At 35.9% G+C, this 18,515-nt stretch overlaps 2 protein-coding genes across 3 annotated transcripts; one reads left to right on the top strand and one right to left on the bottom strand.

Moving 5' to 3' along the window:
• The first annotated feature begins 5,947 nt into the window (after positions 1-5,947).
• LOC113299054 (ORM1-like protein 3) lies at positions 5,948-9,714 on the top strand. Its single transcript, XM_026547977.1, has 3 exons — positions 5,948-6,314; positions 7,632-7,780; positions 9,347-9,714. Exons 1-3 carry the CDS (start codon positions 6,129-6,131, stop codon positions 9,483-9,485), a joined length of 474 nt encoding a protein of 157 aa, XP_026403762.1. The 5' UTR covers positions 5,948-6,128; the 3' UTR covers positions 9,486-9,714.
• Positions 9,715-10,998: 1,284 nt separating this feature from the next.
• On the bottom strand, positions 10,999-16,067 carry LOC113299052 (exonuclease mut-7 homolog). Of its 2 annotated transcripts, none has more exons than XM_026547976.1 (8): positions 15,464-16,010; positions 15,214-15,348; positions 14,389-14,512; positions 13,727-14,148; positions 13,360-13,436; positions 13,134-13,269; positions 12,028-12,231; positions 10,999-11,236 (listed from the first exon to the last, which is right to left on the bottom strand). In XM_026547976.1, the coding sequence occupies exons 1-8, from the start codon at positions 15,878-15,880 to the stop codon at positions 11,177-11,179; spliced, it is 1,575 nt and encodes a 524-aa protein (XP_026403761.1). In that variant the 5' UTR covers positions 15,881-16,010; the 3' UTR covers positions 10,999-11,176. The 2 variants fall into 2 exon arrangements, with proteins under 2 accessions (XP_026403761.1, XP_026403760.1); XM_026547975.1 differs by lacking the exon at positions 10,999-11,236 and adding an exon at positions 11,748-11,899 and having other exon boundaries at positions 15,464-16,067.
• Between the last annotated feature and the right edge of the window lie 2,448 nt (positions 16,068-18,515).

The following is an 18,515-nucleotide window of genomic DNA, read 5'->3' as shown; positions in this document are numbered from 1 at the left end:
CCTCTCCACAATCTCCACTAATTACGAGGAAACAGTGAGTGTTTCTTACAACTATAAATAGACTACTTTGTATATTCAGAAGACATAAAAGCTTATCATTCCCAAACTCTTCTTCTTCCATAGTTCAATAACCTCACACCCAATTCAATCACCACTGATTTCCTCAAATTTCTTTGGTTTCCCTCCCCTAAGATCAACCCATTTTCTCTCTTTGTAACCGAAGCAAAACGTGAACGACCAACTTCTTGGTTTAGGCTTGTTTTGTACGATTTTGATTTTCGAACCTAAAAAAAATACTTTGACAGTACATTGTTTTGCCTAGGAGCGATTTTTGGGTATTAACACTTGGGCACTTGGATTCTTGGAGTACTTCTCTTCTAAGCTCATTTGTAGCTTTTACAAGAGTGTTGTTGGTGAATCACGAAGAAGGAAGTTCAAGAATGGGCAGTAGTATGCATTGCTATGGGATTCTTGAATGTTCATAATCATCTTATGTGAACTATGGTGCATGGTCGTTAAGGACTTTGTATGTTCTTCTTTGTTAAGAAAATCTTTTTATACGCCTTTGGTAGCTATTCTTAGTGTAAATCCATGCGAAAAAGATTGATTCTACCCTCTAAGGACAAATCATCTAGTATGTGCATTACGAGTTTGTATTGATGTCTACAAAACTTCTTACGAGAATTTATTCTTGTGTTTTAAGAAGGATAACTAGGGTTTGGAATAGCAAATATTGTGGTTACACATAACTATTGCCAACGATTTTCATCTTGCAATGTTTTAGATTTATTTATTTAAACTCTAAGTTATTTGGAAGATGATTTTGCAGTATTAATCTTTATTGGTTTTATATATTGAAAATTTTTTTTATGGGATATGCATGTTTATGTGAACTATGATTGTCCCATATATGTCAAAAGTTAAGTCTATTATGTCTTTAAGCAAATATTGATAAAAGATAGAATGAACTTTTGTATATTCCGCAGTATTGATCTTCCCCTGACCACTTCTATGTGAAAGTACTGTATGGCTCCGTAAGTTTTCTTATGTTAAGCAATTCTGATTAAATTAATCATTAAAGTCTTCTTGTGGTTAATTTATTCGAGTTTATTGGATACAAATTTATGTGATTTGTTAATATCTAAATAATCCTTCTTTTCTCGTAAAAGTAAGGTTGCTCTTGTTGTTCTTTCGGGAATGACATTTTATGGGGGAGAGTTCTTAATTGAACTTGTGCTTAATTAAGTTTCGACTACGTGAAATCATCGAAACCAAGTTGATATGTTCTCTTTTAGTCATGAATAATCTCTTTGAGAATTTCATTATTATCTCGCTAGTTTTCGTACCTTTGCCAATTTACATTGACAAAAAGGGGGAGAATTATTTGAATGTTTTTTCGTACCTTGGTATAGAAGAGATACACAGTTTTCTGTATGTTTTTTATTGTTAGAATCGGATTATGTGAATGTTCACATTAATCAATTATATAGCCTTTAAAGGGAAAAATGTGCAACAATCGGTTTATATGTGACTAGGGAAAACTCGATTTCGAGAATCGGACTTTATTTTTACATACTTTAACCGATTCTGGGTATCCTTTGTGAATAACGAAACACCAACCCAGAATCGGTTACGAGTGCATGAACGTAAACCAACTCTAGGTAGTGTTTTCAGAAGAAAAAAATTCGAAAGTTTTCAGTTGTTTGATGTTTTGAAGATCGATTTACATTAGTTGATCTCATATCTAAAATAATTAATTAATACCTAAAAATATTAATTAATATTAATTAATCAGGAGTAAAATGGTAAAAAAATAATAGTTGGATAAAGAGTTGTGTATAAGATTAATATCTAATGACCCTTTTTTTGTCCTTTAGTAGCATGCCGTAAATAAATCAATCCTTTTAAAGGGGCGGTGGTTCCATTGGAGGGGCGGCAAACCTAATAAGACAAAAAGAGTCATTAGGTGGTAATTCAAATGCCCCTTATCAAAAAAAATATCTAATGACCCTTTTTTTGTCCTTTAGTAGCATGCCGTAAATAAATCAATCCTTTTAAAGGGGCGGGTGGTTCCATTGGAGGGGCGCCAAACCTAATAAGACAAAAAGAGTCATTAGGTGGTAATAAGACCAATTAACCCTTATTATTAATAATCGAGATTAGTGATGATAATCAAGATTAGTGTTGCTAATTAATTTTCACTTATAATAACTCTAAAATCAGATTTTTAGAGTTATAAAAAAAAAATTTAGAGGAGAAGAAAAAGAAAACTTATGTGATATTTGTGGAAACCCTAGATTTTGATTCACTCAACCAAAATGAGTGATTCCAGTGGCAAATTTGAGATGGGTGAATCTCTATACGATAAAGAAAACAAATACTACATACCTCTTGATGGAGATCCTGATATGGAGTATTTGTTAGATGGTACAGATGTTTTAAACCATAGTGAAGGTCAATCTCAACCAATTGAAGAAATTACCCAACAAAGTGAAGAACCCAGCACTGTAAATCACCAGGTATACTTCTAAACTAGTTCTCAATAGCTTTTTGTTGCTTAAAGTTCTCTAAAGAACGAGAAAAAAAATCAAATTTTTAAAAATTTCAGAAGAACTTACGGTTGGTAATTAGCTAGTCACCAACTGTAACTGTATGTTACGTTTCGTAAAGTATCCAATACCAACCGTAACTGGTTCAATTTGGGGGAAAACCCAATCGTATTACCAGTTACGGTTGGTAGAAAATTTTCGAGACGAACCGTAAGTCCAGTACGGTTGGATATGTCTTTCAGTGGTTACCAACCGTAACTCATCATGTGCCTGGAAGTATTTACTGCACTCTTTACGGTTGGTAATGTGTAAATCGAGACCAATCGTAACTTGGTTACGGTTTGTTATCTGTGTTTTTACCAATCGTATATTTCTCTGTCTGTTTTCATTTTCATTTCACCCTATTTACGGTTTGTTACTGGAGGACCATTATTAACCGGAGTTAAGTTACGGTTTCTAAATGATTGTAGTTACCAACCGTATCTTTGTTACGGTTGGTGTTTCTTGTGTCGTGTCCAACCGTAGCTTTATATATGTTTTCGTTTTGTTGCCTTGTTTAGACTAATGTGGGTATATTGTTGTCCAGATCGTGGATGTACCTCCCCTAATGGATGAACAACCTTTAGCAAATCAACTTCTCACCGAAGATTCTAGCTCTCACTATTTAACCGAGGAGACATGGGAGAAAAAAGATGATGCAAAGCATTGGGCTAGAGAACGAGGCAAGTTGATTATGTATATCATAGTTTGTAATGGTACCACTAGTGAAAGTGCCTTTAAAATGGTTTGCGAGTGTAGTGGACAACATAGAAGTCACGCAAAAAAGGGTACCATGCAAGTAGCAAAGGAAAAGAGGAAGCAAACTACGTTCACTAAGAAGACCCGATGCCCCTTCAAGCTTCAGTTTAAAAGGAACGCGGCAAAAATGTGGTTTTTGGAGAAAGTTGTATGCGGTAGTCATAACCACCCTATACCAGAGAGTTTGCTATCACATTCGTATGTTGGACGCCTTACCGAAGAAGAAGAGAAGATCGTAGAGTCACTGACACAAATTCGTATGAAGCCCGTTGATATCCTCGCTCACTTAAAGGAAAGAAACCCACAAAATGTTTCTACTTTGGCTAACATCTACAACGCAAGAACAAAATTGAAGGCTAAGAAATGGGAACAAAGGAACGAAATGCAACAATTAAGGCATTTGGGGGAGGCGAATAATTACTCGGTTTTCCACGATGATGATAAGAAATGACGAATAAGACATCTTTTGTTGGCTAATCCTGAGTTTGTGAAGTTGGCACAGTGCTCTCATTAAATCCTTCTAATGGATTGCACATACAAAACCAACAAGTTTGAGATGCCGTTGTTGACAGACTTTTGCGGACCAGGAACCAGTATAATGAATGTTTTAAGAAAAGTAACAAAATACATACCCTTGTCTGACAGACTTTTGCGGACCAGGAACCGATATAACCAAATAAGATTGAAGACTTGTCTGAGGCCTCGCCCCAAGGTCTTTTATTCTTCTTCGGTGGCAACAACAAATCTTTGCTTTTAGGAATATGCATCCCTTTCGGTGCGGGCTCCTTTCTCGGCTTCTTTTCTTTCTTTTGCCTTGGAGGTGCAGCTACAACTACCTCTTTTCCCTTGGTATTTTCTACCTCTTCATCATTTTCTTCCTCTTCCTTTTCTTCATCATTTTCTTCATCTTCCTTTTCTTCATCATTTTCTTCATCGGCCTCCTCTTCATCATTTTCTTCATCTTCCTCCTCTTCATCATTTGCTTCCTCTTCCTCCCCTCCATCATCATCGGTTCCTTTAAATTCTTCTTCATCTTCATCATTATTAGTTTCTTCCTCCACAATTTCATTTTCGTTGCCTTCACGGTTAGTTTCGACTCCGACCTCTTCTTGATCATTATGTTCCACTCCTTCTATCTCAACTCCAGATTCAGCCACAGGTTGTTCCCTCGACTTAATTCCAAACTTATTCTTCATCTTCTTCTCATTCTTGTGGATACCTCTATTATTAACCCCTAAATTCTTGTCACCGCGAGGGGTGGGCGTATGATCAATCGGGGTTAAGTCGTTTCCTCTCTTTTTCTTCCTACACAAGCATTATAATTGATTGATTTACTAAGGGTAAAACAAATAATATAGACAACAAAAAACAAAACAAAATGATGAGCCTGCATAGTTACGGTTTGTAACCAATGAACAGAGACCAACCGTACCACTCACACGGTTCGTAAATAGTGAATCGAGACCAATCGTATCAACGGTAACTGATGTATCGAGATCAAACGTAACTAAACTACGGTTGGTATTTTATCTTAGTTTTCAACCGTAAGTTTTCTTTGGCCAAATACTAACATACATGATGTTCTACGGTTGGTAATGGATGTTGAGTTACTAGTCATAACTCAAATACGGTTGATAACATTGATGGAATTACAAATCGTAGAAACCAAATGAAAGTTACAGAACAATGTACGGTTCGTAACTCAACACACGAGACCAACCGTAAGCTACTTACGGTTGCAAAAAAAAAAAACGTAACCGAACAATTTCTCATAAATTCATGAACTTACGGTTGGTATTTCAGTTATTACGAACCGTATCATCAACAAAAACCATAGTTACAGTTGAAATTGGAGTAATTATCAACCGTAACTCACATGCAACACACAAATTTCAGTTTCAATTTCGATCCAAAACCCTAATTTTTTATACAAAACTAACTAAATCAACACAATAAACTAAACCCTAACTGGGTTTTTCGAAACATACCTCATAAAGGTCATTGTGCTTGATTTTGACGGTTGAGGAGTTTCAAATTGATGTTCTTGACCTAATGGAGGATTTGGTTCATTAGAACGGCTACAATCTTCGCCAACCTTCTTCTTCGGCATCTCTAATATAGTTTCCAATCAACGATTATCAATTTTTCAAATCGCCGATTAATCGAAGAGGACGATGAAAAATCAGTTTTAATGGTGGAGAGGAGGAGAAGAGAAGATGAAGTAAAGTTGAAAAAAAAACTGTTTTGATTTCAGATTCAATTGGGTTAATAATGGGGAAGGACAATCCAGTCTTTTCAACCAAAAAAACAAGGGTAAATTAGTCCATTTGAGGTGAAAAGGGTAATCTAGTCAATTAACAACCCCTATAGGACACCCCCTAACCAATAATAAGGACATTGCTATCACCCTTACCGCCCCTCCAATGAAACCACCTGCCCCTTTAACAGGATTGAAATAAATGTCGGAGGACCCAAATTAGGCATGATAAATAAGTCATCTATTTTGGGAAAGAGGAAGTATTACCACGCTTCAAAGGAAAAAAATCAAATTGTTCGGGGACGGGGGAGTTTATTGATTTTTTATATAAATACGTGATACTTTTTCGTGTGTGTTTAGGCTCGTCTCTTGAATCTATTCTCTTCTCATTCTCATGAGTAGTAATATTATTATTATTGTATTATATCAAGATACAAGACCCAACACCACTTTCTCTCTCTCCCTACCTCTGCAACTACATTTTATTGGTGAATCAAACTTTGTGTTGAAAGAAGAAACGAATAATGGCGAAATTGTATGTACAAGCAGTACATCCACCAGATCTGAATAAAAATACAGAGTGGTTTTTATATCCAGGTGTATGGACAACTTACATCTTAATCCTTTTCTTCTCATGGCTTATGGTTTTATCTCTTTTTGGTTGTAACCCTGGTACGGCTTGGACTATCGTTAATCTCTCTCATTTCGTTGTAAGTACCTTCTTCCAATTCTCTCAAGTTTTCACTGTGTTTTGATTTTGTCCGGTCAAGGGTTATTTCTGGTTTTCAATTTGTTTAAGTGATGGAGTTTTAGTTAGTTCTATGGTTTGATCTGTTTTTCGATTTGTTATAATTTGATGATAGATTTATTCTGTTGCATGTTTGTTAATTTTTTTTTTAAAGGAATTAGGTAGACCTAACGGCAAGGGCTAGCTGAATTTTGTTTGAACATTCCAGTATCTGAAATTGTTCGGTTTCTTAAAAAAACGCATAAATTTGTGATTCTGTATCTATGTGAATTCTCGGGACTTGATAAATTTCTGAAATAAAATTATTTGAGCTACTTAACGAAAGATAATAATAAAGAAGGGGTTTAATAAAATCTAATTTCACACATGGAAAATGAATTGGTGTAGCAGCAGTTCCCTTGATTTTCCCGGAACTTTGTTCAAATAGATAGATGTGTAAAATTCTTAAGACTTTCGGGCGGTGTCTCCTCCTTGATGTGCTCTCATTGTACGATTGTTGCGGTGTTCTGTATATAACAGTGTGATTTCTCTAGTAGAATCCTAAACAAGTTCAACTTAGTTCCCATAGTGTTGCGCTTCTGTTTGTATAAGATAAGTTTATTTTACTTACCAAGGAGCAGTGAAAAACAATGAAAGTAAAGAAAAAGGATAATTATTATCTCTTGTAGGTTATGTTTTTGAGCGAATATAATTCAACTGAGTTGACTTGTCTGGAATGATAAATCGAAGTCCTAATGCGAGTTTCTGATATATGATTTACTTTCTGCAATAATTGTGTGCTCCACTGCGTCTTGGTCTCTTCCTACTCCCGAAGACTGATTTCCGTTGATTTTCTAGCCTTAGTTTAAAGTTTAATTGGAGTTGATTCTTTTATACCAGCCTTATATGCTTGGGTTTCAGAAACATGATATAATGTTTGAATGTTTCTGGGTTCTGGTTATTCCATGTTTCGTCAAACATAACATTGATTCTTATGCTACATAAAGTTGTTGACCTGAACTTGCTCGGCGCAGTTTATCATGTTTTTGGTTCCTTCTGCTCCAAGAAGTTCAGTCTAATGAGCAGTGCAGACTTGCATAATTTTCTAATAATTTATCTTTGTTTTTTTACCCATTTTTGGATAGCCCTAATCTCTAACTGACAGATGATGTTTTTAGGTCCACAATAAACCTAGTGTCTGAGTGTAATGTTCTATTCTAGTTCAAAAAGCTGGAGATATTTGTTGCCGTACACCTTCCATTTGTAGTTGCTGTATGATGTCATCTTGCTCTTCTTTCAGATCACGTATCACTTCTTTCACTGGATGAAAGGAACTCCATTCTCTGAAGACCAGGGCATCTATAATGGATTGACTTGGTGGGAACAGATCGATAACGGAAAGCAGCTTACTCGCAACAGAAAGTTTTTGACCGTTGTGCCTGTGGTATTGTAAGTAAATATTTGTTCAATGATTGTCTTTTTAGTTAAGGAAGCCCATTAATTTTATTGAAGGTAGTGGGATCATGGCCTTAATATGCTCTAGGGGTTTCCATTTTCCAATTTGGGTTCAAGGATTTTATCTGATTGTATATGCTATTGAGTGCACCTTGGCCTATTATGAGTGTTTTATATTATTGTCATCTGGATTAATGCAGTAGAGAAGCATGTCTTTGTCGCACCTATCCGCGTATGATTCCTAATCGCATCCCACTTTACCTTTTAGGATGTTAACCTTTTCTTTCTTCTATCACTTCATTGTGTGTGTCATTTGGGCCCACTCTTTAAGTTTAAGAGAGTTGGTTGGCTAATTGCTCATTGCACTTGCAGATAAAAGCTTAATTCCTGTGTTCATTTGCCACTTCGTTGTTCTATTCATTTGGCTTCGTATTGGTTTGACTCCTTGATGAAACTGCATTTAAAATAACAAATTTAGCTCTTGGGATTGCCACTCTGTTGTTCTTTTGAGATGTACCCTGTGAAGTTAATCACTGATAGGGTAACTTAGGTTTAAAAAACCCTAACATGGATAAGTAATCAATCAGAGCTCAATGGGGACCGGAACTTGGATTCAGGCTGATATGAGGATGATAGTTTTTGTGATTTCATTGTCTTGCAGTGTATAAATTAGTTTCCTGAGGTTGTGTTGGAATGTGGGTTCATCAAATAATCAATGAAAAGTTTTGTTGAAACATTTAAGTTTGAGATGTTTAGGACTATTTCAGAAGGCTTCAACCATTTGTTGATCAACTATTTATTCCTATAGCAGTGTTCCAGGACAAGTTGCATTCTGTAACATCTAGAATATTAAGTGCTAAACCATTTAGGCTCATGGAACAAGACTATATTAGAGATCAATGTGGTCTTGTACCTCTATTCAGCTCACATAAGGTTGGAATTTTGATGACTTTATATCCTTGCAGTAAGTTGGTTATTTCTCAGAGATTGCGTTGAATTGTGGGTTTGCCAAAATGGAACTGCCAAATAATATTCCTGAAACATTTTGAAGAAAGAAATGACCCAACTATGTGAAGATGTTTTAACCATTATTTGAAGACGCATCTTAATCTGAACATTTTAGGCTGGGCAAGTTGCAGTATTGTAGATTTTACCAACATTATTGTCTTCCTCATTTTAGAAGTTCCTCTTGAATCTTATGCATGCCTCTATTCATGAGATGATCCGGATAGATTTGACTTGGTGTGGGATCTTTTAATTATGGTTGATAGATGATGGTTGTTTCATGATCTGTAGTAGCTTATCACCACCTCTTAAAAATGCGTCTTTCACCATTTTCTATAAACTTACCTTGTCGGCCTAGTCATTGTTGCATTTGATTTCAAGTCCTACTTTTTTGTACATAATACTCATGGGTCGGTATTGTCTCCCTGTGTTGTTACTCATTGGATCAGGCTATAGGAGCTGACTAGTTGGGAGTATCATCAATGTACGAAAAAGTCCATCCCTAGTTACTTTGTTAACTTGATATATGTATAACATGCAACATTTATTTTGTAGGTACCTAATTGCCTCGCACACAACTGACTACCAACAACCAATACTCTTTCTCAACACGCTTGCTGTCTTTGTTTTGGTGGTTGCCAAGTTTCCAAATATGCACAAGGTTCGTATCTTTGGAATCAATGGAGAAAAGTAAGTACGCGTAGACACTTTGGTTTCACTTGTGTAAAAGCCCTTTGATCTTTCTTTTTTTGTTAATGGACTATATCCGTCACTTGTACAGAACCGCAAAAATGGTACTTACTACTTTAGTGCTTTTGAATGAGTTCACTTCTCCATCTATTCCTAGTATTAAAAACTATTTTTGTTATAATAACCAGTATTGGCGACTAAACATATTCCATCAGTTCATCTCTCTTTTGTAATGTTCAGATCCTTTCCTTATGTAAGGAGTTTGACTCTTTATCTTTTAAGTCCATCGCATGCAAAGTCGAATCCAACTCTTGTGAACTACCCGTTACATGTAGTTAAATGAGAAGACTCTGGGCAAAACTCTTTACATTCCAAAATCAAACCTGAATTATGAGGACGAAGATGAGAACATGTTATAATTATCCTTACCAAAGTATAAGCATCGGGTCTCACATAAATCATTGCAAAGTGATGAAAGCATTAAGTGCTGTGTGCAGCATCTATGACCAGTCTATTTTTGACGTACCTGTCTTGGTTGTGCTTTTGTAGGAAATAGCTTATTCATGGTGAACTTCACGAGTTAATTGCATGTGCTAGTCTTGTTGAAGTAGGCATCATGGTCTCGCCAAATTAGACAAATATCCTAGGTATCTGTTGCCACGGATATGATATTAGGACCAATTAGCTCCAAGTCCAAGACATATACTTGTTTCCACCCATCTGTTTATCCCACCTCAAAGGTGGAACCGTGGAAGTCAATCTGGTAGTGGGGCTAGGATCCTAAGCATGGGGTTTAAAAAAAATGAACTAAAAATTGTAGGAGCAAACAGGAAATCATGCTCAAAATCCCAGTCTACCTACTTTCCTATGTTTCGTGAGTGTTGGAGAAAATGGTGTTCCTTCCGCTTTGTGTACAGTGTACGAACAAAAACCTACCGTCAAGCAAAAGAAACTAGCTACAACAACTTCATCATAACTTGACATCAATCAAGAACCAAGATTTCCGCATTTCAGCTATGGTTAGCTGCTGTCCTTTCTATATATCTTTCAAGTCATTATTTTCTCCCACTGACATCACACTACATCATTTAACAGTTAAAACCGCATGTCATTAATTTTACCCTCGTAGGATACAGCAAACTGTCGTGCACATAAAAAATGTGTACGAATAGAGACCATGCAGGATCTACCTCATTGTCGTACAATTTGATACACATTAGCACATCCACAAATGAGCCCCACAAACAGTATTCTTTACAAAATTACAAGTTAAAAGATGATCAGCAATATCCAGATGATCACAAACAGACGTCATCTATGCAAAATATCAACGTCAACTTGACTGCCTAATTGGGTCATATGATGACCCACAGCAGGAGTAAAGAGAATAAGGCTCCTAGAATGACAAGAAGGTCTGCGGCGTCCGCCACAGTCGAATCAATTCAAAACTGAGTTTATGAACACGTTGACGCGAGAGTGGGGTATGCACAGGAATATGACGCCATGTAACAAAAATGTTAAGCTAGATGAACACAAGCATGATGAATTGAAGACAAAAGATGAGATGGTCCACTGATAGTCAGAAATTCTGTTTTCTTTCGGAGCAAATTTATCGCTGAGTAAATTTTCCTATTACCAATAGTAATACAACATGGGCTATAACCACATCCTTTATGTGTACACAATCTTCAACTTTTAATCATTCAACTTGCAGACGTCAATGAACTTCTGAATTGCGTTATGATACTGTGTTCCCTGATAATGCCAAAGAAGGAAGCTAATGAGAGTATGTATGAGCTTGTCATACTTTCACAAGAAAGAAAATGAGATATGATTACTAGAGCAAAAGAAAACGACGAAAGGCACAAAATACAAACTTTTTATTAGGGAGTTTCTGAAACTTCTAAATTAAAACTGCTTTTAGTTATTTGTAAGGGATGATATTCTTGTTAAGATGATGAATCCCACAGTAAAGCACCCCTTAGTGATGACCAAGACGACTCCCCAAAAGAAGTATAGTACATTATAACACGTGTGGAAGATCAAAAATCACTCTAGACTAACATTTTGTCATTCTGATGAGTTACTGCCCAAAATGCTACCATGTAGGTAGGGACTGTAAATACGGACAGTCAAGCAATTTTTAATTAATATATACAAACAATAAACCAAGACAATTTTATCAGTTGCAGAGAAAGGAAATAACTTCCTTGCATGAATAAAAGTGCATAACTGGCTGTTGCTTCGACATTACCTCTTTAAATTGAAATAGCAGGTATGGAGAACTACATGAAGTCATATCCTCATTCTTACACATCAACATTCTACGGATTGATTCCTAATTGTTTAACCCCTTATATTTCGAAATTTGTAAGCCATAGTTTTCCCTAGGTAACTGGTACTCTGAAAACTTTTATCCTGCTAAATCATTTAGGGCACATTTCAAGCAGTTCTGCTTTTTGGATAAATCCAGGGGATTATGTTTCCAAAAAGCAGGAAACCTAGAAAGTAGAAACTAAAAAATATATATAGTAGCTGAAATTTACCTCCCAGTAAAGCTGGTTACAGTCCATACATTTCCAGAACTCCAAATTTTTGTTGAACAAGCAATTGGGGATTACTTGGAATCCCTTCGCAGCTTCTACAGCTTCTTCAGTTGTTAGCGGTTTTTGAATGAAGTTTCCATTACATTTGGTGCACCTTGACATTAGCTTATTCTCAGAAATCTTCAAGTCAAATGTCTCAATAACCTGGCAATATAACCCAGTAAGAATTCTTGAGGTTCAACAGGAACATTCAGCTAGAAGCCCAATTTTACTACCTAATTGGGTAAAAGATAAATCTTCTCGACATATTCGCATTCACCCTAGAACTACAAATCACAAAAAGAAATTTCTCCAGTGGACTAGCATACGATCCAACTACCACATGTATTTCAGATTGTTGTATTTATATCTTGCTGTGAACTAATTCACATACTAATAAAAAAATATCTATACAAGGATACCATAACTTTGTCTGTAGATGCCATAAACCAAGTTTTCTTAAGCTTGTGTTGCTAAAATATTTAAATATGATGCAGGAGTAATCTCAGGAGTGAAAAATCCTCTCCTTGTTCACTTGGGTCGAACTTGGTAGCCTTTCCCATCACTGACGGGTGGAGAGACGATCCAGTCTCCCTTTATAGAGTAATCATACCAAGATGTCTCCAGTTCGAGACTTCTCAGTGGGCAGCTTAATTTATAGAGTAATCATACCAAGATGTTTCCAGTTCGAAACTTCTTAGTGGGCAGCTTAACGTAAAAGCATCCTAGGTGTGGGATATCCTTTCATGTTTGACTGGAGTGGCACTTGATTGAGTGGACCCTTGGGCTAAGGAATAGAGGGATTGTCGGCCTTCCCCATTAGTCAGGCTTTTTACGGGAGATGATCCAATTTCTCCATCACACCAACAGCTTAATGAAAGAATTCCAGATAGAAATATTACCACTAGATATCATTTTATGATGTCAAATAACTTGCCTGTAGACAGGTAAAAACTGACACCGCGTCTATTTGAAGCTTAAAACAACATAGTCGAAAATGTCTAAAATGTATAAAACTTTGAACATAAACAATTGAAGTAAGACAGCTCCATACTGGAAAAACATACCTCAAGTAGCTGATCGTTTTTCAAGAGACTCTTCACCCTGTATATTTGGTTTCTTATTAAGTAGTCATGTCTCAATAGTTTCGCATCCCGAGTTAAGAGTACCCGTTTTTCCTTTTGTGCTTGATCGACTAACTGCCTAGAGACGATGATCATTTAAGTTACGCCAACAGGAGAAAACTGGCTCTCTATGATGTTTGAATGAGTTTGTAATTATTATATATTTTACCTTGGTTCAGGCTTTCTTGAACAAGGGGTTGCAGCATCAACTCCAACACACCTGAGGTGTTTCGCTAAACCCTCTACCTGTTCAAATTTTCCAAGCAGAATGATGTGTATTACTGTATATGGACAAGTATTCATGTATTCAACGACAGATATAAATATTCGAGCTAACAGACAAACTTCGTACACTTTATGCACCAAGAAAGGCTAACATCAAATCTTTCAGAAAATCAATTTGTCAGCAAGGTTTATGTGATCCAAAAACTATAAAATGGGGTATATGTATTCTCTAATCTGAACATGGTCGAAGTTGATGTCCATATATCTTGCAATTATAAGACGAGTATTAAGTTTTCATGAAACTGCATTACCATCACATCGCACAGAAATTTTGGGCACCCATCACCCCCTAATGACGAATCCCATGGTGGAGGCCCTTGCCAATCACCGGAACATTCAATCAGTTTCGCTTTGTAAGTTAGTCCTGTCGAGGATTGTCTCTTCCCTTTTCTCTTAGAAGTTTTAGGTTTTCTATCGGATTCCTTCAGCAAAATTCTTTCACCGTATCTTGAGATAATGTTTGAAAGAGAAACTCCCAACGGAGCAGTCTTCATGCACAAAACCTTGGAAATAGATGATACTGGAGAAAATGGAGTCAACCTGACTATATCTGAAGCTTGACAGAACTTTAGCCTTAGAACATTATCACAGACATCGGGCATCACAAGAATTTCTTTCAATCCAAGAAGTGCATTTGCGTTCCGAGGTTCGGTAGTATCCCTCGAAGTAGAAACTGCACCAAACCAGTCATAAAAGAGATCCGTGAATATGAAAGTTAAGAAAATATACACATTATAATGGACCAAGTAACTGAATTTGATATGTCATACACTATCCACATCGGAGTTTATGTCTGAAGAGACTTTAAGAGTAACACGGTTTATAGACTTTAAAAGTATAACAGACGTGAGTTTGCATATGTGTATATATATAACATATATCTAAATATGTTGAACATAAGAGAGAACACCACCTTCTTTGAGAACCTTCTCCTGGAAAACAGCAAATATCTCTAATAAGCAATGTGCATCTGCAGCGGCGTATGTTTTTTGATCTTCTGTAAGAGGGCGGAGTGACCAATCGCTACATTGGAGATCCTGGTGGAGGGTATAGATGCATAAGCTGGGGTCACGAGGAATAAAAACATGAACCACCTTATTCAAGCGAAAGTTAGGTAGATTCAACAGCCTTTAAGTTTCATTTTATTTTAAATTGAGACGATATTGTCTTTTGCAATTTAATCAAACTGAATCAGAACTATCTAACCAATATCTATTGCACTGAAATAGTTATACCATTTCCAGTTACAACTAGTTTCTTCCTACCATCTACAGGGTGAGACCTACTTTTGTATGTTTGATAACAAATACTACAAAAAACTCTAAAAGTTTCCAATGAACGAAGATAATGATATTGAATCTTAAGTATTTGTGGAACACAGCGATCGTTAGAATAAAGGAAAGAGATGTTGCACCATGCATCTTTATTCTAAGTTATGTGTACCTTTGCGGCCTTCCGCAAAGCCAGTAGCCTAATATTAGTCATAATGTGACATTCTCATGCAGAGCATCACAGGTTTCTTTAGCATTCATTGTTTTGTATACAGCTAATTCAGCAATTTTAATCAATCTCCATCTTGTCTTTATCCCATTTTCACTGATCTACAGAAGTTGTGGGTCTATACTCTTGAGGAGCAGTATTTTAATAAACTAAAGGCACCACATCAAACAGCAATACCAATACACACTGAAAAGTGGTTGGAAAAAAACCCTGATAGACAAATTAAGTTAACACAAACCTTGGATAGTGAAACACTGAGCATTTCTTCACATACAGTTGCTAAGCTTTTCATATCCTTAGACATTTTTCTTCCTGGTTGCTTCTCTTGTAAATGATGTTGGTATATACTTGTAATGTCTAAATAAGGTTCCACCTAATCCACATTTTTCAGACAAAAAAATTAAAAAAACAGAAAACACACTCAAAAATTGAGAATTCACAAATGAAACCAAGAAAACCACATAAAAAAGACAAGGCTTTGGTCATACCTTATCAAAGCCAGGATTGGAACCTTGAGAAGAAAAGGTAGAAGATAAGTAAACTAAATCTTGTTTAAACCTAAACCCTAATTTCAAAATATCAGGTGAAATAAACATATCTCTAAGAAGTTGATAAATTGAAGAAAGGGTGATCAAAGAAAGGTCAACTAGAAAAACCCATATATTATTTTGTGAATCTGTATACTCTATCACTTCATGATTGATTCTACAGGCAATTTGAAGAAGTGAAACAGTTGGGAAAGAGTATTGCTTGGTTCTACAAGGTTTCCATTCAGCATCTAATCCAACTACAGATGAATGATTTAATGCCCAGAGTAATAAATTGAATTCTTTAGAATCTTCTGTTGTTGATACTAAATGAATTTCTTCGGGTTTTATCGTTTTCTTAGTTTCGTGAGAATCCATTGTTAGAAAATTTATAGTACAATGTTTGACAATTCAAAACGATAGCATAATTATGCTCTTGCCGTTCATTGTCATAATTTGTTGGGGAAAGAAGGTAAACAATAGAGAGTGGAGGGTGCTAGTATTAATAAATGCGGTGTCTCCGTAAAAATGTCGGGAGTCCCAAGTCTACATGGAGTGTCAGCGTGTCCCCGATACCATCCACTACCTCGTTATACTCCCTCTAGATGATTTTTAAGGAGTAGTCCAACTTTGTGTACCCGCGCACATTCCGGCCGTCTTTATTGATTGTTGAAACTTCCAAAACCGCTACGTTGAAGATTCCAAAACCACTATTTTATGGTGGGTTTGGTTGTAGAGTTTTAAAAGTGGAATTTATGGATGCAGGGAAGTTGGTAGAATTACGTTTTCCTCGGTACGTTTGGTTGTTCGAATATTTAGAATCACGTTTCCTACAAGATTCAGTTTTCCACCAAATCCTCTACATGGAGTCCGACCCCTTTCCCTAAAATTTGCTGGGAAACTTATCAAGGAATTTATGGACCCACTTGTTTTTAACTCTAAATCCCATATATATATATATATATATATGCAATCTTAAAATTTGGGAGAAATGCCAAAGGAATTTACATGAATCCTACAATTTGTAATCTCATGGGATTATAAATTCATGTAAATGGTAAATTCTCCAAACAAACCCACAATAATTACTTTATTTTCTTGTTTTACTTTTTTTTTTTTCCTTCTGACTTACGAAATATCCTCCGTGATGTTCTATCGTCTCTCTTGAAAACTAAGAATTTTTGGTATTACATTTTTGATGAAGAAACTTGAAGAATCTGAAAAACAGAAAAGAGCTCTTGAAAATTGATTGAAATCTAGTGGGTACCAATTCTGTTCTTGATGATCTGAATCAAATCATTAAATTAAATTTTTGGGACAAACACTAAAATCCGAAAGGTGTTTTTTAAGTTAATGATTTGTAAGATGAAATCCTTGTGGTGGAATTTGAGTCCACAGCGAAAAATTTTGAAGCGTTGGCTCCAATTGTTCGAGTGGTTTCCACAAAAGAGCAAAACTGCCATTAATACATCTTTTATTCCTCTACATCTCACTTATCTCTTCTCTCTTGAATCTCTTTATGAGAAACTAATAATCTAAGAAAATCAAATGTTAGTAATAAAACAAGCAAGTTATATGTAATTTGATATTGATGGTTTTCGAATTTCTAGTCATGGATCAAAGAATCAAAATTTCACTGAGGTTCGCTGGTTTTGGTTATTCGTTGCTAATATTATACAATGGAAGAAAAAAGAAGAAACGGACATGATTGATTTGAATTGATTTCTAAAAGAGAAACTATGATGGATTTGATCAATATATTTAAAATAATATCAGTATGTTAAAATTCTTTTTGAATTCTCTTTGATTTTTCTTAGAAAACTGAAATGCGGATATGAGAGAGGAAGAAGAAAGAGATGATAATGCCCTATTTTCTCTTTCAGTTTTCAACACAATTTTAGGTTGTTTTTGAAAACAACTAACAATGACTTGGAGACCAATAGGAAAAGCCGTAATGTGCACCCGGTTTTTAGGGGTGGACAAAGTTGGACTCGTGCACAAAGTTGGACTCATGTTTTGGACGTTTTTTTGTGCTCAAAAATAAATGAGAGTTTAGCTATTTTTCCTGAATTATCACTGGTTTATCCTGACTTTGGAATCACAACATAGCATTCATTCCCTTTGTAATCAGTGAGAGATAATTAATCTAATTTAAGAATTAAATATATTTCATAGTATACTATACTTTATCTTCGGATCTTTGGTAATCCCTAGTAGAATTATATGGAGATTCATAATTTATACAAGAATCATGAAAGCAAAAACTAGAAAGTTTAAATTCTTAGGAAGGTATTAATATGGGTAGATTTGGAAAAAAAATTATTCTCTTTGATATTTCTTAATGTATGTGAAAAACTCTAGAACATCATCTTAAGTGGAACGAAGGGAGTACTATATATGACGAGAGCTTGACTCGTGTCGTTTCGCTTGTTCATTTTGGTCAGTACCATTTATTTGTTGTTCCTTTTTTTTTTCTTTTAGAAACTTTTGGTTATTATATGTAATTAGATTTTGTGCCCGTGCCACGCTCGGACATTTTTGTTCTTTGAACCATATTTTTGATTTGATAAAGCTCGGTTTCGGTTTCGGCTTCGCCTCGCCTCGCCCCGTCCTGATTTGAACTAATATTGTTGTATGCCCGTGATACGCATCGGGCATCTTTTTCTTTGAACCATATTTTTGATTTGATAAAGCTCGGCTTCGCCTCGCCTCGCCCCGTCCCAATATGAATCGGTAAAGCTCGGCTTCGCCTCGCCCGGTCTCAATTTGGTAAAGCTCGGCTTCGGCCTCCCCGCATCCCGATTTGATTTGGTGTGGCTGGACTTCGCCTCTCTCTGTCCCGTCGCTTAGGATTTTTGATTTGGTTAACCATATTAAATATGAAGATAAAATTCAGGTGTAGAGATACACAATACCAAAAATGTATACCGTTAGGTTCCATCACAATCGTATTTATACGATTGAATGGTAATTAAAAATGTACAACCGTTGATAAGGTCGTGATTTCTTTATC

This window comes from Papaver somniferum, chromosome 7 (assembly GCF_003573695.1).
Source record: "Papaver somniferum cultivar HN1 chromosome 7, ASM357369v1, whole genome shotgun sequence".
Classification (NCBI taxonomy): Eukaryota; Viridiplantae; Streptophyta; class Magnoliopsida; order Ranunculales; family Papaveraceae; genus Papaver; species Papaver somniferum.
This window is presented reverse-complemented; position numbering and strand designations above follow the sequence as displayed.